The 21,424-nt window shown below is 52.8% G+C and overlaps 1 protein-coding gene across 5 annotated transcripts in view; it reads left to right on the top strand.

Annotated features, from left to right (window-relative positions):
* The window catches only part of GDPD5 (glycerophosphodiester phosphodiesterase domain containing 5), an 86,475-nt gene that overhangs the window by 30,112 nt on the left and 34,939 nt on the right, over positions 1–21,424 (top strand). For 3 of the 5 annotated variants that reach the window (XM_043481725.1, XM_043481727.1, XM_043481724.1), the window contains one exon: positions 15,644–15,820. In XM_043481725.1, coding sequence (XP_043337660.1) covers positions 15,704–15,820 — 117 coding nt within the window. In that variant the 5' untranslated portion in view covers positions 15,644–15,703. Of the gene's footprint in view, positions 1–5,289; positions 5,377–6,147; positions 6,159–15,643; positions 15,821–21,424 lie in introns of those variants that run through there. The other 2 variants (XM_043481728.1, XM_043481726.1) reach the window with 2 other exon arrangements.

Here is a 21,424-nt window from a genome sequence, read left to right as displayed (position 1 = left end):
GTCAACTAGCCCCTTGTCCCACCTATTATGTAAGAGGTTCCATGCTCAGATGGGCAGGATCCTGATTTCACGGGCTTAATGTCTAGTCTGCTGCAAAGCTGTGCCCCCATCCTGAAGCTTGGGGGACCTGCAGACCTGAGGGGTGAAGGTGGACATAGGGTGGAGGCCCCAGAGGAGGAGGTGGTCTGAAGCACCTGGTCCCAGGAGCAGGCAGGAGCGGCTGACGACTGGTGGGTGCAGGGGAAACAAGTCTACTTATTCTGCCTAGGCTAGGCTGGGGGGTGGCTTTGATGCACCGCCAAGGCCCCCCTGGCCCTATGGCCCAGGCCTCCTGGGGCACACCAGAGAGCTCAGGAAATATGTGTTGGTGACTGGATTTGTGTTGTCTAGACGCTTGGGAGTCAGATAAAGTATGAATCCTGGCTCTGCTGCTTGCTTAACTGTGCCCCTGAGCATGAGACCTAAACCCTCTTGAGCCTCTGCTTTGGCATCTGTAGAATGTGCTGTAATGCGAGGTTAAGAGTGGTAAGTGAGAAGACAGACAAGGAATGTCGGCCTCATACAAAGCTGTGGCCAGCCCTCCATAAATGGTGGACAGTGTCTTCATAGAGGGACTCCACATGCGCCAGGAAACACAGGAGAAGAACGAGGCCCCGTCGCATGGTTCAGTAGTTTGCAGTTTACAAAGCCCCATCAGGTCCTGCTCACTGGGTTCTCTCCTAAATCCCACGAGGCCATCTGGGCTGAGTTGTGGCATCCCCATCTGACAAATGAAGACCCTGAGCTTAGAGATGAGGCCGACCTGCCTTTCAGTGGCCAGGCCACACCCAGCGCCCAGGTCTCCCAACTTTCACTCTCCCGCATGTTCCTCAACCTTCCCCCCTTTACAACCCAGGTCCTGACTTCTGGAAGCTCTTCATGAAAGATACTGGGAAGATGGAAGGCAGGGAGCAGGGAGAGTTGTCAGCTCAGATGTCAGGGGGCTGAGGGTGCATACTGGTGGCTTTAGCCCAGAGTGGGTCACTGTGACCAGTAGGCCCAGAGTGAGGGGACAGGAGGGGGTCATGGGTAGAAGTAAGCTGAGGTGAGTGAGGGTCCAGAGAAGGAGAAAACCAGCTGTGGGGTCCACGGGTCATTCCCTCAGTCTGAGCCAGTGGGCACTACCAGCCTGGTGAGCCAGCAGCGGCTGGGCCCTCCCACCCGGGTCCCTTTGCAGATGGGGCTGGAATGTAAGGGACTTTAAGGAGTACTGGGTCTGTGGGAAATGGCCCTCAAGTCATGGCCTCGGCCCTTGAGGGTGTATGAGTCAGCTCCAGAAATAAGGCCCACATCTAAGCATGGGGACCTTTCATGTGAGGAGCACTTTCTAAAAGGCAGACTTAGAAGGACAAGGCTGACTTTGCCACCCAGCTGAGGTGGCCTGAGCCCCACAGATGTGAGCTGGTGGGCAGGGAGTCAACAGATAGGTCTGGTCTAGACTTTGCAGGGCCCAGAACAAAAGTACAAATGGAGGCCATACAGTCTCTGTCATATATCGGGAGGTTACAGAACAAACCAAGAAACTATTAAGTAAGGTAGTTTCTTTGTCCCGCTTTGTAAAGTTATAGTTTTATGTGACTGAAAGGAACCAAATTTCAAGGAGGACAGTTATTCTTACACATCCGGGTGTTTTGTTGGTAGGCTGGTAGAAATTTGGATGAGTAATAAGACATATTTCATATGTTATTTATTTCATAAAATATATTTTGTTGTCTTCATGTTAGCAAGATCACTATAATTGTTATAATCAAGATTTTCACGTTATTTGAAAATTGTGTATTGATGGTAGTAATCCAAAGGATCAAAAATAAAATGCAGTTATATTTAAAGTATATAGAATTTGAATAATTTTCATCAAAAATGTAAATTAAATGTAAAGAAAGAAAAATTTATGTTTTCAAAAATTATTTTATTCCTTGAAATTATCTAAGAAATTAAAACTATATGCATCATAATATCTAATTTTAAAATATAATTATTTAAATATATGTGATATAGTAATTAATTCAAAGTTTTGAAAATTTTATAAAAATGGAACTATTCATTTGTAATGAAACTATTCATTTTTGTGTTTAATGTCCATCTAGTTGTAAAGAATTAGTATCACATTTCATGTTGCATTAATCTGAGTAATATGAATTGTTAAATACTGTAAGATGTTTCTCAGCTGCCATGTGCATTTATTGTGAATACCACACTAATTCATGAATACTTTTAGAACCACAAATTGCAACAGGGAGACAGGCCAAAAAAAAAAAAAAAGAGGATGCTCAGCATTACTGGGAAATGGATATTTTGTTATGTAAGAAGTTGCTGCTCTCTGAAAGGATTGGACAAGTTTAATTTGTCTGCCCCCCCACAAGCATTCTTGCCACATAGTCCCCTTCCTCCTCCCAGGAGCATCCTGTTTCCCTTCCCTTCCCACCCTCTATCCTACTGTCAACCCTGTCAGCAACTGTGCATCCTTCAGACCTTCATCTGGACAGAGTCACCTTTTGTTCTTCAAACCCAAGGAATGAAGAGTTTCTCTGGGGCCTGAGCAGTGTTAGGAGAGCAGATTAGGCTTGTGGTCCCATGGATGTTGTGTGACAGAAGCTCCTGTATGTTCTGTAATATATTTGTAAGCAAGTGTTTGTGATGTGTGAGGCTCAAGGCAATGACCCTTCTTCCTTGCGCCTAAGGGTGATACAGGGGACGTCTTCTTGCCAATGAGATCTCTGCCCTGTGCTAACGATAGATAAATGACAGTGCTTACACTACAACTGGAGCTTAAATCTCGGTATTGGCATCCACTATTTCATCTCTTTCATATAAGCTTTTCTTCATTTATTTAAAACCTATATTCACATCCTCTGATCCTTCATTTCATTGTAGAATATCAGGCCATAGCGGTCTTCCAGGTGATCCATAGTGATCCTCCAGGTGAGGGAATTGAGCCTCAGAGAGGCATACTGGTGTACCTAAGATCACACAGCAGAGAAGATCTCTGACTCGGGTTTCCCAGTGCAGACATTGAGTGTCTGCATTTGAGTTTCAGGTAAGATCTGAATAGGTGTTGCTTTGTCCCAGTCAGCTTCCCTTCCTTCATCAGGGTCTGCCTGGGGAGAGTCTTCCTTCATCACCACCTGCCCCGGGGAGCTCCTGTTGGGGGATGAGGGTTCTGCTAGAAGAGCCACTTCCTGTTTGGGGCCAGGCACTTCCTTCAAGTGACTCACAGGCTCCCGCTGGCCCCGTGCTGGGAAGCCAAGGTGGGGGTGGAGATGGGCCTGGCCTGCCCCCTCCCTTGCCTGCTCCCTGGGCTGGGTGACCCTGAGCCACAGAATGGATGTAGAAGGTGGGTGATGGAAGGGGGATGCTAGACCATCCTCGTCCAGCCTGGCAGGCAGGGCTCTGAGAGTGTGGGACAACTCAGGCTTCAGTGGGTATGAGGCCAGCCTCCGCATGCAGCGTCTCTGTGGAGCTGGGACCCCCACAGGGGGAACTTGGGATACTTTCTCTGCCTTGCAGGCCAGTGAGGTGTGATGGAAAGAGCAGTAGGTCGGGGGTCATGGACTTGAATTTCTGAACCAACTTTCTGGTGACCTTGTCAATTCCTGGCTGCTCTCCAGGCTTCAATATCCACGTCTGTCTGATGGTGGAGGGCTTGCTGGCTGTGACATGTTGTGGCAAATTGTTATTGCAGGATTTGTATTTAAGAGATACAGGTTTGAATCCTGCCTCCACCACTTTGCTGAGTGTGTCCATCTCTCAGAGCCTCCATTTTAAAATTTGAAATGATAATCATCACTTTAAGCAATTTACATAATTTAATCCTCACATCAACCCTATGGGGTAGGTTTTATTATGATGATTATTGTTTTATACATAAGGAGGTGGAAGTCCAGAGAGGTTAAGTAACTTGCCCAAGGTCACACAGAAACAGCCAAGATTTTAACTTAAGGACTCTGACCCCAGCATGTGTACTGTTAACAACTATGTTCTTGCTACTTAAATTGTGGTCCCTGGACTTGCGGCATCAGCATCACCTAAGAGCTTATTTAAAAAAAAAAAAAAGGAGTAGAATCTCAGCCCCCAGCCTAGACCTACTGAGTTGGACTGCCTTTCAACAAGATCCCTAGGTGATTTGTTTGAGAAGCCTTGCTCTATTTATATCCCTCTGTCACTTAGGCCTTAGGATCATTGTGAGAGATGAAGAAAATAAGTGTTTTATAAACTGTAAATTGCAGTGCATTCAGGGCTCTTTGAGAAACCTGGGGGCTGGAAGTGGAGGCAGGACTGGGGGCACCCCAGGAGTCCATCTCTCAGTAGCTGGATGTCATTTCAAAGCTGTCTATGAGCCCAGTTCTGTCCCCGCGCCCGTCCAAGGCTGAGTCTTGGTAGTGCTTCTAGCTGGTATGTGGCTTGGAGAAGGTTGGAGAAGGTCCTTTTACTTCTTTTAATCTTTCCTTGATTAAAGGAAAGTCATGTCAGCATGGTATTGGGCTGGACACCAGCCTGAGTCGCCCCTGCCCTGGGTCCCGCCCTGGCTCTGGCTCGGACTCTTGGGGTGACATAGGCAGACCTCTGGCCCCGCCGGCCTCAGTGTCCCCTGCTGGGCAGTGTGGCAGCATCCCCCGAAGCCCCCAGTGCTGACCCGGCACCCCTTCTCCTCTCTGCATGGCCTCTCAGTACCAAGTCATCTCCCCTCCCGGTTCCTGGGCAGGAGGGCTGAAGGAGCTGGTGACGGGGGAAGCGGGGAAGCGGTACGTGAGTCAGAAGTCAGCCGCATAATTGCGGTGCCCCAGATCCCGCCTCCAGCCCACCCCGCCCTCCCTCAGCGGCTGCTTTAGAACAGCTGGTTTGGCGTCTCCCTCCAAAGAAGCAGGTCTCTGGGCAGCACGAACAGGCCTCTGCCTCCCAGGAGCCAGACACAGCCCCAGGTTTCACCCCAGGGTGGCTGGGCCTTAGATCGTGTTTCTGTGGGTCTTGGTGGGGGCAAGAGTGGTTGAGGGAGCAGGCTGTACTGGGTTAGGGCTGGTTTGTGGGCAGCATGTGTGGAAGTGCTTGTGTGGGATCTCACAGCCCACCACCAGATCACGTGGGCTCCCCCACCCACTCGGCGGCTGCCTAGAACGGGAACTGGATGCAGCCCATCCCTGGTCCCCATACCCAGCACAGGGTGGGCGCAGGGTGGGGGCCCACTAAGGGCCTGGGGGAGGGGAGAGGCAGCCTGGACTTATGTGTGATCTGACTGGGTTTGTCCCCTCAGCTCTCCCACTGAAGTGACATCACCACCTCCATGGACAAGACCCCCCTCCCCCAGGAGCCCAGCTCATAGCCGCTTGTACCTTCTTCCAGGTAAAGGAAGGAGGCAGGGAGAAAGGAGTTGGAGGCAAGCTGCAGAGTCAGCCCACTGGGTTCCAGAATGATGTTTGCTCTCTCGGGAGTGGTAAGCTGCAGTTCATGGGAAAAGAGGAAATAAGGATTATTATTCCATTTTACAGGCAAGAAAGAAAAAAATAATAATACTCTGAGTAGAGTTATCTCTTGCTCTGTCCAGTGGACTAGATACTTACCTAAAGCACCTTATAGGTATTAGCTCATTTAATCCACACAACAGCCCATGAGGCTGGTGCTATTATCTCCATTTCACAGATAAGGAGACTGAGGTGTAGCGACATTAAGGAACCTGCTGAGTTAGTAAGTGGTAGAACTGGGTTCCAAACTCAGCAGGCTGGCTCTGGGCGCACATTCCTAACCCTTATGATTTACTGCCTCTCTAGAGCCAGGCATTAAACTGAGTTTCCTTGACTTCCAGTTTAGAGGTTTGATGGATTCCCGTTTCCAGGGGAGATTTGTATTTTTAAGAACGAATCCTGGAGAAAGTTAAGCTTCCGCCAAAGGAATGAATGGTAAATGGTGGAATTAGAGGCCTGAATTATGGAAGAAGCATGAACCATCAGGATTTCCTGGGCCAGCCAACCCCTAGGGCTTTCCTCCTCAGCATTTGAGCAAGGTCAGAAAGGAAACCTGGCTGTCTGAAAGAGGGCAAGAGGAGCTTAGGCCCCAGGTTCTCAAACTTGCCTAGAAGTAGCCCAGCTTCTGCTCCTCTTGGAGCACTGTGATGAGGAGAGATGCAGGTGGCAGTGAGGAAATCAGTATTCAGTGCTAAGTCTGAGGTCGTCTTGTACTAGACCTGGAACGCATAGCAGAGGGTTCAGAAAAAACTGTGGGAGAAAATACTTGAGACTTTTTTTAGTAACTTAATTTTTTCTGTAAATAGGGAAAAGGCTAATTATTATTCAGAGGCAGAATTGGGAGCAGGCTCAGAAGTGGCTCTGCGGTTGGGTGGTTTAAGAGGCTCCGATATGGTCCTTCCTTCCTTCCTTCGTTTGCACATTTAACCAGTGCAAACGGGAGCTTCCTCGGTGCTGACCTCGTGCAAGAACACGGGTCCACTGCGCAGTGATTCCTCTAGCAGGGACGGGGGCCTGGGGGAGCTTATGTCCCTGTCACCTGCGGGGTCACAGATATCATCTGCAGACTCTTCAGGAAAGCTGGGCCAGATGGATGAGAAATCTCCACCTGGGGAGGCTCTCGACCTGGCAGGCCAGGCAGCCACGGAAACAGATAATTACCGTGCACAGAGGCCTGTGATCATGTCTCGAGAGCTCTGCCTGGTGATGGGAGGACAAAGGAGGAAGCAGTGGGCTTCTGCAGGGGGGATCAGATCAGGCTTTGTCCAGGGTGCATTTGTTAAGATGGACGGGATTTGGGGCGGGAGAGGGAGGGCCCAGCACCGGCAAAGGCTTGGGGGAGTGGGGGAGACTGCGAGGTGCTGTGTTACTTGGAGCACAGTCGTGTGAGGAGGCGCAGGGGCAGGTGAGGCAAGACAGGTAGGTGTGAGGGGAAGGAAGCGAGAGAGATTCCTAAAATGGCAGGACTTGCTTCTCCTCCCATCCCCAGGGCCTGCTTCGGAAGCCTGTTTGTATAATAACTCTGCTATTTTACATAAATAAATAAAATAAATCATTGCTCACCATTCCCTCAGGGAGCAAAAACCGGGCAGAGACAAGTTTGCTCAGGGCCTGTCTTAGCCAGACTCCGCTTCCGCCTGCCCTCCTCCTGTTCAGGGCTCCCTCCTTCCAGAGACCCAGGGAGAGGCATCGGAAAAAGCCAGCCTGGTTCCTGTGACTGAATCACTGGGCGCCTGGGAGGGACTGGGGCGTCCACCCGGGAGGGAGGAGAGACTGGGGAAGTCTCTCGCCTTACCAAGCCCCCAGGCTGGTCCTGTGCTCACGCTGCCTGCTCCTGGGGAACCTGTCACTGCTGCTGGGGGAGGGGGTGGCTGGGGGCAGGCTGACCCTCTTAAGAGGGCCTACCTTCTGTTCTGGTTTAAAGAGGAACCTTTTGGCCCTTCAGGGAGGGAGGGGCCTGTCTAGAGGCGTGTACAAGCCTATGCAGGCCAGTCTGCTGGGGAACCACCGTCAGCTGTATAGGGGATTTCTGCAGGGATGGAAGGCTGGAGGGAATAGCTCCAGGTCTTCCCTGGTGCTGACATTTGATGACTGTCATAGTCTGAAATCCAGGGCTAGTTTTGAGATCCCTGTTGGATTGCACTAGGATTCTGTGATTGTACAAGCCTTGGGGGAGGTGATTCTAAGACTCTGGTTAGAGAGTGTGGGGGCTGTTCCTGGTGACTGTTCAGCCCAGCCCACAGCCCTGATCTGGGGAGAGACCCAAGGAGAGGTCCCTTCTGTGCCAAGAGAACCCAAGGGTCCTGGGCAAGGTCCTGAGCTTGGCCCCCATTCAGCTACCCTAAGCTTTTCCCCCAAAGAATGAATAGCCATGACAGGGGGCTGCTGGCCCACTAGGCCCCAAGCATGCAGGTCAGTCCCGCAAGGGCCTCATCCAAGGATGCAGCTCAGCAAAGCTGTTCTATCCTCTAGCAGCCTCAACTTCCTAATCCGTAAAAATGGGGATCTGGCACTTGCCGGTGGAGCTGGGGCCATGCTTCAGTGAGACGGTGTGTGGAGACATTGTACACTGTAAAGCGCTATGCGTGTGGTTATAATCGTAGCTGCTGTTGCTCTGCTGAGGTTGTTGCCTTGAAAGGAGGAACCATCTCTGTGCATCTCTCTTGGGTCCCGGCATTGCAGAGGCTTCTGAAACATTTATTGCATGAGCTAGAGAGCCTTGGGTATGGAACAGATAATTCCAGACACTGTGGCTCGGAGGAAGCCAGCCCTTCGGGGAAGAGAAGCAGGGAGCACTCCCTACAGGAGGGGCAGAAGGACCCACATCTGGGGTGAAGCCAGCCTGCTGGGAATTCCCCCGGAGGAAGAGCCATCAGAAATCTTCTGGGACAAAGTGTTGAGTAAACAGGAGGCCCTGGCACCACGGTGAAAAGAGATTAATAGTGACCCTAATTAGGGCATGGTTGATTCTTTGATGGCTCCTGTTGAGCCCCAGTCTAAGCCACCAGTAGCTTTTCCCCCAAAGAATGAGTGGCCATGATGGCGGTGGAGTAGGGAGGAGTATGCTGGCCCACCAGGACTCCTTCCCAGGCCCTCCTGCCCCCGACCCTCCCCACTGGCAGCTGCCTCAGTGACAGACTTCCTTCCTGCCCTCTGTCTGCCTCTTTGCTGATTTCATTAGAATCTAGGGCTTTCTCTGAGGCCCAGAGAAATAGAATGACTTGCCCAGGGCCACACAGTGAGATGTGGCAGCCCACATCTCTCAGTTTAAGCCATCTGATGAGGCCCGGGCAATGGGCAAGATAGTGACTTTGAGCATTCCTCAAAAGCTAAGCACAGGAGAGCAGTGGGGAGGAGCCTGGAATCTGCTCGGCACCCCTATCTCCAGCTGCAGCTCTGTGGCCGGGCACTTGTTCTGTGGGTTTGGTGGGTTGGTTGGAGAAACAGCCCAGCCAGTGAGCTGCCTAGGGATGCCCTGCTGCTGCCCACCCTGGGTCCCCAGAGGCCTGGGAGACTACTGTTGGCAGCAGACCCCACGGTCACCACCAGATGGAATCGACATGGGGCTTAGCTTCCTGCTGGAGCCCTCAGTCCCGGGAGAGGCCCTGCTCACCCTCCCTGCCACCACACTTTCCCTGTGCTGTCCGCCTAGCAAGACCTGTCTTGTGCTATAAGTCATCCCTTATTTCTGAGTTCTGTTGACATCCACCCTCTCCAGGAAGCTGCCCTGCAGTGCCACTGGGGGAAGCACAGGAGCTGTGGGTCCAGCAGAGACCCTGACCTGGCAGGGCTGGGTTCCTGGAGGAAGGGCTGCTGCACTGAGATGAGTAGATGGATGGAGGGGCCCCGAGCTAAGGTGGCTTCCCAGGTGCAGCTGCACTGGGAACAGGGGATGGGCATGCAGTGAGGAAGGACCACAGGGAGGCCCTGGTCTTGCTCCCTGGCCATGTTCCCCAAGCACTACAGACAGGAGTCCCCATGGCCTTGGGCCATTTACCCCTTGGGTTTCACTCTAAGTCAGGTGTGGGGTTGTCACTGTGAGTTATCCAGGCCATGACTACCTATACCTGGGTTCCTGTCGAAGATGGTGGCGGCTCCTGGGCAGAGATGGGGCCCAGGATGACCAGGCTTCTCACCTTGTCACAGGCCTGCCTGCAGCTTCCATCCTCATCTTGACTGCTGTAGTCAGGTGTGGGCTCCTGACTTCCAACCGTGGTTCCTGGGGTTGGAGGAGGCTCTTCCCCATCAGACCAGACAAGTACTAGGGAATTTGTCCTTCCATCCTCCAGGAGCAACCCCATCTCTGCTTATCTCCTGAGAATGAGGAGAGAGCAGGTGGTTAAAAGGTTTTAGAAGCTGAGTGTTAAAGAGGCCCTTAGAGATCATCGGATGTGGTTTAGACTCTCCCCTGATACAGACAGGAAAGCTGAGGCCAGAGGCTTGTGGAGGTCACCCAGCCTGCTGATGACAGCTGTCTCCGCCCACCAGCCCTGGGGCTGGGCTGGGGTTGACACTCAGCGAGGGCAGCCGTAGCCAAGGAGAAGGGGTGATGGTTCCTCCTCCATGTGTATGCCCTGCCTCCTTCCCTGCGGGCCTGGAAGGCTGCTGGAAGGGGAGATCAGGTCTCTGCCACTCCCAGCCCTGAGCCCATGGTGGGGTGGGGTAGGATGGGGGAGTCCTTTCTCCTCCTCAGGTTTCTTGGCCCCACTTTGTGCCCTTGCTGCCCTGGTGCCAACCAAAACATTGAACTTGGCCCTTTGAGGTGCAATTCTCAGTGACACATGCTATGGCTGCCATAGACATGGAGGGCGGTAGAAATGAGGACACACAGACCCTCTATCTAGGGCTGGTGCCTTGGAAAGACTGGGCTTTAGACTTGGCAGCCCTGGCTGCAAATGCTGTCTTCTCCACGGTTAGCTGTTTGGTCTTGGCTGAATCATGTAATCTCTTAGGACTAGATCTATTGATCTAGCTATCTATCGATCAATCGATATAGATATTTAAATTAAATACATATATGTTTAATTATTGAACTTCCCCTGTGGCTCAGTGGTAAAGAATCCCCCTGCAATGCAGGAGACACAGGAGATATAGGTTCAATCTCTGGGTTGGGAAGATCCCCTGGAGAAGGGCAGGGCAACCCACTCCAGTATTCTTGCCTGGTGGGCTACAGGCCACAGGGTTGCTAAGAATCAGACAAGACTGAAGCAACTTAGCATGTATACATATTTAATTATTAGATGATTTTTTTGGTGAGAGTTTGTATTATTATTATTATTATTTTTACTTATTTCATATCTATTAGAATTTTCCAGGCAAGAATACTGGAGTAGATTGCCATTTCCTTCTCCAGGGGATCTTCCCAACCCAGGGATTGAACCCAGGTCTCCCACGTTACAGTCAGACTCTTTACCATCTGAGCCACCAGGGAATCCCTGTGAGAGTTTTTTAAAATTGATTAGAAATGCAGAGTTCCTACATACTCTCCTTCCCCTACCCCACAGTTTTCCCTGTATTAATATCTTAGGGGGGTTCATTTGCTATAACTGATGAGCCAGTGTTGATACCATATTATTAACTGAAGTCCACAGTCTACATTAGGGTTCACTCTTTGTGTTATATATTCTCTGTGGTTTGACAAATGTGTAATGACATGTATCCATCATTACAGTATCATACAAAATAGTTTCACTGCTCTACCTGTGCACTCCACTTCCAACCCCTGGCAACCACTAATCCATTTACCACTTCCATGATTTTACCTTTTCCTGAATGTCATATGGTTGAAATCATACAATATGTAGCCTTCTCTCATTGACTTTTGTCGCTGAGCAATATGCTTTTAAGGTCCCTTCATGTATTTTTATGGCTTGATAGCTCATTTCTTTTTGTGAAATGTGAAAGCGCTCATTCATATCTGACTCTTTTGGACCCTATGGACTGTAGCCCGCTAGGCTCCTCCGTCCATGGAACTCTCCAGGCAAGAATACTGGAGTGGGTAGCTATTCCCTTCTCCAGGGGATCTTCCTAACCCAGGGATCAAACACGGTTCTCCCACATTTATTTTTACTGCTGGGTAATAGTCCATTATTAGGATGAACCCTATTCCTCCATTCACTTGGGACCCATATTTCTAACCTGTAAAAGAAGACTGTCCAGCTCTCCTTTGGACAGTTGTCATCAGAAGATGACACAGGTACGATGTTCAGCACGGTGCCCTGCAAACCACCCCCTCTACCTTCCATAACTAGCTTCTTTCACTTAGCATAATGTTTTCAAGATTCATTCACATTGTATTAATAGCATGTATCAGTGTCTTATTCCTTTTTATTGTAACCTTGGGTCCTTTTTGTGCTGTTCTATCTACTGCCCATTTCTCAGATAGGTAAAATAAGTCTCCAAGCACACAGCATGTCAGTAGAAGGAGACCAGGCTGATAGCCAGGCGCTGACATCTGGCTTGAGACTCTTTCCACTGTCAGGAGAGCAAGCAGACCTGGGACCAGAGGCAGCAGGGCCTGGGGGCAGTGAGGGCCTGGCCACCAGCCAGTCGGGGGGAGGGATGAAGAGCCAAGGAGTGGGTGAGGTGCATTCCCAGGGTATAAGAATGGGCAAGGCCCCTGGAGGTACGCCCACCTCCAACATCCTTCACCCACTCCATAGCAGACACTCACTCCATCTCCCTCCTGACTCCCTTCCCTGTGCAAACAGGATGCTGTGGAAGTTCAGGTTAAGAGGTGAAGGCTTTCTCTTGTCCCAGAGCCAGCAGGGCTCCAGGCTGGAGATTTCTTTGGAACTTGGCTGATAGCAACAGCCCTGGGAGGTGGCTTGGAGAACCAACTGGTGCAAAGTGATGCCATTAGTCTGGGCAGGAGGGGGATGGGTGTGGAGAATCTGGTCTCTGGGGACTTGTCCCAACCACTCAGGGTCTGGGCAGCATGTCTTTGTTAGCAGAACTTCCAGGCCCTTTCAGAAGGAAAGGGAAGCCCCCAGGACTGCCCTGTGCTTGCCACTGGAGAGATGGGAGCAACTCAGGTTGTTCCCTGGGGGAGGCAGGCATGTCATCTGTGCTCCCACAGGCAGCCCAGGAGGGAGGAGGGACTCCTGGAGCCCTCTCACCCAACCTGGGTCTCAGGGAAGGCTCCCCAGAGGAGGTAACATCTGAGCGGAGACTCGAAGGGTCAGGAGGCATTAGCCAGATGAAGGGACAGCAAGTTCTGGAGTGGTGAGGCTGGAGGAGCCAGATCCTGGTCATTTGTCTTTTAGGAAGATCTCTGACTGCAGGTGAGAGCTTAGATTGGCCAGGCCAGGGCCACCACAGGGATTCTCCACCCAGAGGAGAGATGACACCTGGGCAGTGGCCAAAGATCTGGTGAGAAAAAGGCCTTGAGGGATGTTAGAGTCACATTAGGGGTGGTGAGGTGGTCACTGTGCCAGTGTGGGTCTGGGTGGCCCCCCCGGAGAGAGCAAGGAGCTGCTGGCAATCTTGATGGCCCCAGGAAAATGTGCAAAGGAAAAAGAAGTTTGCCTTTCAGAGGTACCCCTGCAGTTATGAATAAATAGAATGAAAATTCATGGCAGGTGGGGGGTGAGAGGGGAACAGTTCCAAGAGCCCCGGTCAGTCAAGTCCTGGGCTGAGACCTTGGTGCAGGCAGTTCTACTTCCCTCTTTGCCAGACTTGAAATGGAAATTCCATTCCTGGGTGGGTTGTAATGCTTGTCGTGGGGGGTGGGGGAGCAGAGGACACAAGGGAATTGGTCCCGGGGTCAGGGGGGTCCTGGGAAAGAAATGTGAGGGCAGGGCTCCTGCGTGCAGAATGCCCACCTGCTGTACCTCTGTCATTGCAGCCTTGTGGCCCCTGCCACCGGCTCTCCCTTACCCCCCAGGCATCTGACCTTTTTATGGAAGTCAAGACAAAAGCTGAAACCAAGGCTCAGGGAAGAGTCCTGAGTGGCTCTGGCTGCAGGGCCACTCATTGGCCAAGGCAGGATGAATCCAGGCCTCTTTCTACATATACCAGCTGTCTCCCCCATTCCTGGGGAAGTGTGATGGCCAACCTGACAGTAGCGGTCCTCATCTGGGGGTGCACAGCATAAGATATGGTTCCCTGGCTGTGGATTCTGCTCTTTTATCCCCTCTGGAAGGCTGTGGATGTGGGGGTTTGTATATAAGTACACACTCCTTTTTTTAAAAATTATTTATTTGGTTGCACTGCGTGGCTTGTGGGATCTTAGTTCCTCCATCAGGGATTGAACCCAGGCCCTTGGCAGTGAAAGCATCAAGTCCTAACCAGTGGACCACCAGGGAATTCCCACCCTGACACACTCCTTCTAGAGAGGAATAAAGAAAAAATGAGAGGGTCTCCTACCTGCTGACCCACCCCCGGCCTCCCCAACCCCATGGGGGAGCTAAGCTGACTGCAGCAGCATCCCCATCCAATACTGTTGCCCCAAGCCCTGGACTCGGCTCAGCTTGGAGAGCCCCCAGCATCTGTTCTGTGTCCACATGCCTCCCCAGGGAGACATAGGCACAGGCTGCACCAGACAATTCCCAGCACTTAGGCGGCTGCAGGTCAGTCAATATTCCCAGCAAGCTCCTAATCCGTCCCTGCACTCACAGTGGAGGCTGTAATCCCTGTGCCGAGGCTAGCACTTGGGGAGTGGGGGTGGTGGGGTATTGGGCAGAGGCCCTGAGTAAGGCGCAGGTGTGGAAGTCGTCAGTGGGCCTGAAGCCCAGTGCCCCTGTGCTGTAGCCCCTGGGGAGTCAGAGAGGGAGCTCATCCTACAGGCCTCCGCTCAGCATGGTCTCTGGGAAGCGTGCCCTGACCCTCCTGTCCCTGTTGAGAGCCCACGGCACCCTTTCTTCCCTCCGCCACATGCTGCACTTATGATCCCGGGTCATGAGCCACTGTGCTGTGTGGTGGCAGGGTCAGCAGGCTTTCCCTGTAAAGGGCTGGGCAGGGCAGAAAGTACTTCAGGCTTTGTGGGCCCTGTGGTCTCTGTCATTACTCTGCAGTTATACTCAAAGCAGTCATAGATAATACATAAATGAAGGAGGGTGCGGTCTCCAATAAAACGTTTTATTTATGGACTCTCAAATTTGACTCTTGTATAATTTTCGCAGAACAAAATATATTTTTGATTTGGTTTTTTTCCTCCCAACTATTAAAAAATGTGAAAACCACTCTTAACTTGTGGGCTGTGTAAAAATGTGTGGCTGGTTGAATTTGGTCATGAGTTGGAGAAGGAAATGGCAGCCCACTCCAGTATTCTTGCCTGGAGAATTCCATGGACAGAGGAGGTTGGTGGGCCCTACAGTCCATGGGGTCACAAACAGTTGGACACAACTGAGTTACTCACACTTTCACTTATAGTTCTCCAGCCCTCAAGTTAAAGCCAGACTGCCAGACTCTGCTGTGTGAGCTTTGGCAAATGGCTAGACCTTTCTGAGCTTGCGAAGTCTCACCTGTAAAATGGGGATGATACTGACCGGACTTTGAGAATGTAAAATCGTACAGCAGCTTTGAAAAACAGCTGTTGGCGGTTCTTCAAAAAGTTAAACATAGAGTTATCCTATGACCTAGCCACCCCATCCCAAAGTATGTACTCAAGAGAAATAAAAATATACATTCACACAAAAACGTGTTCATAGCAGAGTTTTCATGACAACCAAAAAGAGGTAACAACCCAAATGTCTATCAACTGATGAATGGATAAAGCGGTCTATCTATACAACTAAATAGTTCCCAATCATAAGAAATGTAGTACTGATTCATGCTATAATGTGGATGAACCTTGAAAACATTAAGTGAAAAAAGTGAAACATACAAGGTCAATATCATATGGTGCAGTTTATGTGAAATGTCCAGAATGGGCAAATCCATGGAGACAGAAAGTAGATTAGGTTGCCAGAGCGTGGGAGTAGGAGAGTGACAGCTAATGGGTTAGGGGATTTTTGTTGGTTGACTAGGTCATGGGTGGGTGGCAGGGGACTGCCAAGGATGGGCCTCTGACTCCAAGTGAGACAAGGGCCCACCAGGGCTCTGAGCGGAGGCTGACCCTCCCTGACCTAGGTCACAGTGACACTTGCTGTGTGGGGACTGAGGCCCCAGCTCTGCCCAGCCTCACAGACCTCTGCTTCCTCCCACAGGACCAGCTGGGGGCCTCCATGGGCGCCTGAAGGCAGGGCGCCAGGGCCGCGGGCACGAGCATGGTGAGACACCAGCCCCTGCAGTACTATGAGCCGCAGCTCTGCCTCTCCTGCCTCACGGGCATCTACGGCTGCCGCTGGAAGCGCTACCAGCGTTCTCATGATGACACCACTCCGGTGAGCCGTGCTGGGGGCGGGGCCAAAGGACCAGGACCGGGAAGGGGGCGGGGCCCGGGGTCTGGGGGCGGGGACTCAGCTCCGTCTCTCTGCTCTATGGCCCTCTGGTTTCAGTTTCTCCCGTAAAGTGGGCCTGTGGAAATTCCCAACTCTACCTGACTAGATGGGCAAGCAAGTAGGCCATCCTGTCATGGGTGTAGCCCTCCTGACGGTGTGGGGGCCGGCTTGCTCGTGGAGCCCTGGGCAGGGTGGGCTGCTCCAAGAGGGAGATGTTCCCCCCTCGGTGAGCAGAAGTTCTCAGCCTCCTGGCGGATCCCCACGGGCAGGCAAGCAGGCAGGTGGCCAAAGGGGAGGGTGGGGAGCTGGGCCAGGCCTTCAGGAGCCTGGGAGCTGGCAGGGCCATGGCCTGGCACCAGGGCCCAGTCACCTGAGCCACACACGCCTGCCAGGGCTGGCAGCAGGTGCTCAGCCGGATACAGAAAGCCTCCTCAGAGTCCGGCTCCCCAAGCCAGATCTCACACTGCACTTCCGTCCCCGGGGCGCCATCAGCCCCAGTGGATCTAGTTTCATCTCTGAAGGAACCCAATTCCTTCACAAGGGAACGGAGAGAGAGATAAATGGTGTTTATCTAAGAGCTTTGCTGCCTGAAAAACAACTTTCTCCTCTCTCCTGCTTGTCTGAACAAAGAGGCCAGCCTCCAAAATCAGCCAGTCCCAAAACAGGCTGGAGTGACCAGGGGCGGAGGTCAGAGGCCAAGCATCGCTGGGCTACCTGCAGGTGGAGGTTGGAGAAGCTTGTCCGCCTGTCTGCCTTCCTTCCCTGCCTGTGATGGTAGGGACAAGGGGACAGAGTGCTAGACTGAGACGGGAACCTGGGCTCATCACCCTCAAATGGTGAGAAGCAGGTACCACCTGGTGGGCACCTGGCCTGATTCACTGCCATGACCCCACTCAAGCACACAGGAGACAGTACACCCAACTGAGGCAAGGGAGAGGAGAGCCCTGCCCAGGGCAGCCTGGCTGTCTTCTCTGCTTTGCTCCGAGCTCTCTTCTTCCTGAGACGGTGGACAGAAGACAGCAGGGCCTCCATGTGTCAGGAAGGCAGGAGCTCGCAGTTCGCTGGCGCCCAGGTGTGTCTGTCTGTGTGCCGGGTGCTAAGCTGAGCTTGGACACACAGCCACCCCTGTTGCTCCCAAGCTAGTGAGCTAGATGTCATCGCTACCATGTCCCACCTGGGGCAACAGCCAGGGACCTTGTGACCAGGCCAAGGTCGCAGAGCTGGAGAGGGGCAGAGCTCAGATCTGGTCCGCATGGTGTGGGTCAAGCACTCTCAGCGGGGCTGGGGTGGAGTGGGAAGACAGCTGAGGCTGAGGAAGGGAGGAGAAGGATGGCTCACCTCCTAAGAAGGAAGTGCTTGGCCATCAGACACCGGAGGAAGCCGCTCTCATGGGGCACCTCATACGTCTTGGTGGGCCCAGGGCCAGCCAGTCACAGGCTGTGGAGTCAGGAAGTGATGGGTCTTGGCTGGGGCCAGCACAGGGCCCAGACTGGGGGAAGTGGTGGGTGAGGCCAGTTTTGAGCTGACTGGGGGCCCAAGAGGTATAGGCGTCATACACGCCAAGGCCTGGGTGCCAGGTATGGGGCAATGGCAGGAGGCTGCAGGCCAGGAGCCAGCTTGGCAGCGAGAGGGGAGAGGGTTTGCAGCAGCTGCAGGTAGCAGGGCCTCTGCAAAAAGGGCTGGGCTCACCTCAGGCAACCCGAGCCTCCCCGCCCACCCCACCCCTCCCCAGTCAGCTCCTGCTTCCCCACCACTTCCTGGGTTCCCACCTCAGCCCACTCTTTTCTCTCTTCTCCCCAGCCCCTCCCCAGGACTGTGATGGGCTCCTGGCCTGACTCAGTGAAGGACCAGTGTCTCAGAGTCAGGGCTGGTGCAGAGAAACTGTAACCTAAGTTTTGCTGAACAGCTGGAGGCCCAGAGTGAGCCCTGGATGTGCAGGCTGGGTGGTAAAGGAGAACCCCTGGGGTCTAGGGGGTGGAGGAGAGGCCTCCACCAGGGGAAGGGGGTCCAGCTTCGGGCCTCATCCTCACCTTCCCCTCCTCCTTTGGGCACCCCTTACCACCACCTTCCACCCCTATTTCCCCCTCAGGACCTCTTGGGGGAGCCTCTTGTGTCTCCAAGTCCGGGAAACCTAGGGTCAGTTCCCTCTTGGGCCTCATCTGTGAGATGAGGTGACAGACAAGTGGTGAGTCACGGAAGCCTTCGTCCTCAGGCTGGGGATGAAGTGTGAGAGTAACAGTTAAGTTTGTCGAGCACGTGTTGTGTGCAGGGAGCGGATGACTTCTTAACAAGCACAGCCCCATTGATTGTGCGGCATGGCAAACACCCGGTGGGGCATGTTTAATTGTTGTGCCCTGATTATGGATGGAGAAATCAAGGCTTGAAGCCCTGTCCCACCTGGAGTCCATGATAGATTTGCAGCAAGAATCTTAAGAAGTTGGAGGCTGCCAGGAAGACAGGCAAGTTTTGAGTCTGGGTGTGTTTAAAGGAGAGCTTGCAAGGATGTTATAGCCAAACGCTCCGGGAAACAAACTCACTCAGAAGGACAACATGGATAGTGGAGTGCAGTTTATTACACCAGCGGGTCCAAGGCAGAGTTTCCTCTTTAGTCAGGGACCCCAACCTTACATACCTTAAGTGTACTGCTGAAGCCCACATCCCCAAATTCCTTAAACCTAGCCTGTAAAGTGTTAAAGGGAGATACAATCAGGTTACAGCCATGATTCATAGTCAGAAGGGTCAGCTGGTTATACAGTGTAGCCTACACCAATGGGGGCCATAAAGATTACAAAGGTGATTGACCACACAGGAGATTATTACGTTCTTTTTGGTGGCGGGAAATCTTGGTATGGAATCTGGTGTTGATCAGTCCGGGAGGCCAGTTGGGCCATAGGTATGTTATCCCCATGGCTCCCAGGCACATGGTCCACAGCTCACTGCAAGTGCAAGACGGAGTTTCCTTCTTTTTCAAGATGGGGTTAGCTCGGCCTGTTCCTTTCCTCCCTCAAGGAGAAGAAGGGGAACGGGGAGGACTTGGGAGGTTGCCTGATAGAGAGAAAGAGCACAGGACCAGGAGCATTTGGGACAAGTTGAAGAGTGGCTTGAACGCCAGACTAGGCACCTTCAGTGCTTCCCTGGTTAAGAGCTGACCCCGCAGTACTGGAATAGATCCTGGAGGTGGAGGAGGGGGCTGGAAGCCTGGGAAGGCATCCCCTTTTCTCCATCCAGGCTGTTCCCCTTCCTTCCTGCCCCTCTTCCACATTCCCACCTCCTCCAACCCTCCCCCCATCACACACATTTGACAAATAAGGAAACAGGAAACTGAGGACCAGAGAGGCGAAATGGCATCTTCTCCCTCCTGCCAACACCGAGGGAGTGGAGGAGCCTGGCAGCAGGAGGCCAGCTCACTCGACAGCTAGGAAGGGGAAGCAGAAGCTTTTTATAACTGGGGTAATTAATTGGTTGTTGTCTGTGACTCATTACTCTAATATTGCCAATTAAGGGCAGGATAGGACAGAAGACGGTTCTCAGGCCATCCCCACAGGGCCCCCTGAAGACTCTGCATCTGCGGGAGGCAGCACAGTGTCAAGACCAGATTCACTGTCGCAAGAGGGATATAGGTCAGAGGCCTGGAGGAACTTCCAGTCTGAGACATTGAAGGAGACAGACAGTGACAGTCAACACTCTTGCACTTCTACATTTGCCTTTTCAAGGGTGTTTCAAGCTTTTTTGACGTCATCCATTGTATGGATGTGGTTCCAGGAAAAGGAAGTGATTTATTCAAGCCAAGGAGTTGCTTGCTGCCCCAGTCCTGTGCCTTCTCCCCTGTTCACTCCAAACAGTCTTGTCTGGGATGCATTGGTCAATCAACGAACCTGCCCTGAGTATATCAAACCTGGTGCCTCCCCGAAGGTGGGGAGCAGACCAGAACTGTTGTCCAGACCACCCAGGGTGATCATTGCCAAGGCCAGGGACATCCTGGGTAGGAAAGCTTGTCTGAGCTGGTGTCAGAGAGAGTCAGCTGTCATGTCGTGCCAGCATGGGGAAAGCAGGACAGCTGGGTGTTACAGCAGTGTCTTATGTTTGGGATCTGAAAGCAATTTGGCCTAGTGCAGCTCCCGATGTAAGGAGGGGAGGCGCATGGCCAAGGGGACCTGAGCCTGCACCCCATCCTGGGAGGTGGAGGCCCAGTCGGACTCAGACTGTGCAAGGACCACTCTGGTTCCATCGTGGAGAAAGTGCTGAGGGACCTTGAGTGGAGGTGGGGAGGGCAGGGAGCCAGAGAGAAGGCTGAGGCCTCAACTAGGGGGAGGGGTCCACAAAGAAGCAGCTAAGGGAGGGATTCTAGAGACACCTAGACAGTGTCATCAGCTGACTGGCTGCAAAAGAGAGTGTTGATGATGCCTCCCATCATTCCATGACTTCTGCCTGGCTGGATGAGGCCGTTCCTGGGGTCAGGAGTCCATGCTGCGCCCAGGGGTGCATGAGACCGGCTGTGGTCTCAGTAGAGTCCAGGAGTAGTATAGTGGGGGAAGAACACAGACAAAATAAATCCCCTTCCCCGGGCCTGCCACTGCCTACCTCTTCTGATGGGAGCCCCTCCCACCATGGCAGGAAGACACCCGCCGTGGGGGAATCCATCCGCCCCCTTTCACCCACACACCCCCTCCACCACTACCCTCTGCTCTACTGTCCCCCTTGCCTGGAATGCCTTCTCTCTCGTCTCTGTCTCTCAAAGCTCATCGCAAATGTCTCTTCCTCTAAGGAGTCTCCACTTCAAACAAAGGAGTCAGGCCTCGTTCCCTTCCTCTCCCCTTCCCCTGGACTCCCGCAGCAGCACCCGGGGCCCTGGGCAGCCCAGGTGGGTGGTGACTGTTTCTCAAAGGAGGGCCTTGGGCATGGAGGGAGAGGATGACTGAGCAGGTGAGTTGAAGAGCAAGTGAGGAAACCAGTTAGGGTGGGCACACTAGACCCCCGATGAGTCCCGAGTGAGCACCCCAAGGAGCACTGGGAGGTCTGGAGAGTGTGGGTACACACTGCATTCCAGTGCCCCTGGCTGTGTCTGGCAGGGAGCAGAGCTAACCCAGCTGAGGGACCTCCCAGGCCACCCTTGGGGCTGGGGTCAGGCTCTGCCAGTAGGTAGGAGGAGGGGGTAAGTTTCCCAGCTGCCTGCCTTCCTGTCCTATTACACCTTGTGGGCCTCTGACAGGCATACAGGGCGAGGAAGAATGGCTCTCACTCAGGAATCAAGGTGGGCTCCCTGGAGCAAGCAGCCTTGGGAATGGGCTCTGGGGTGTGATTAGAGTCAGCCAGATGCACCTGGCTAAGGAGGCTGCAGCCTGAACTCTGCCCTGCGTTCTCCAGCGACATAGTGAGTGACCTCAGGCAAAGGCAGACCCCTTCTGGGCCTCAGCCTGCTTGTGAATTAGGTGGAGGTACAAACTCATGCCCCACGAGTCCAGTTAGATAACAGACACCTGAACAGGACAGACCACTGTTCCAGTGGGGAAAACGTGTCCTCCCTACAAACTTTTAAAGGGATGGCCG

The sequence above is a fragment of the Cervus canadensis genome, chromosome 11 (genome assembly GCF_019320065.1).
Source record: "Cervus canadensis isolate Bull #8, Minnesota chromosome 11, ASM1932006v1, whole genome shotgun sequence".
Classification (NCBI taxonomy): Eukaryota; Metazoa; Chordata; class Mammalia; order Artiodactyla; family Cervidae; genus Cervus; species Cervus canadensis.
This window is presented reverse-complemented; position numbering and strand designations above follow the sequence as displayed.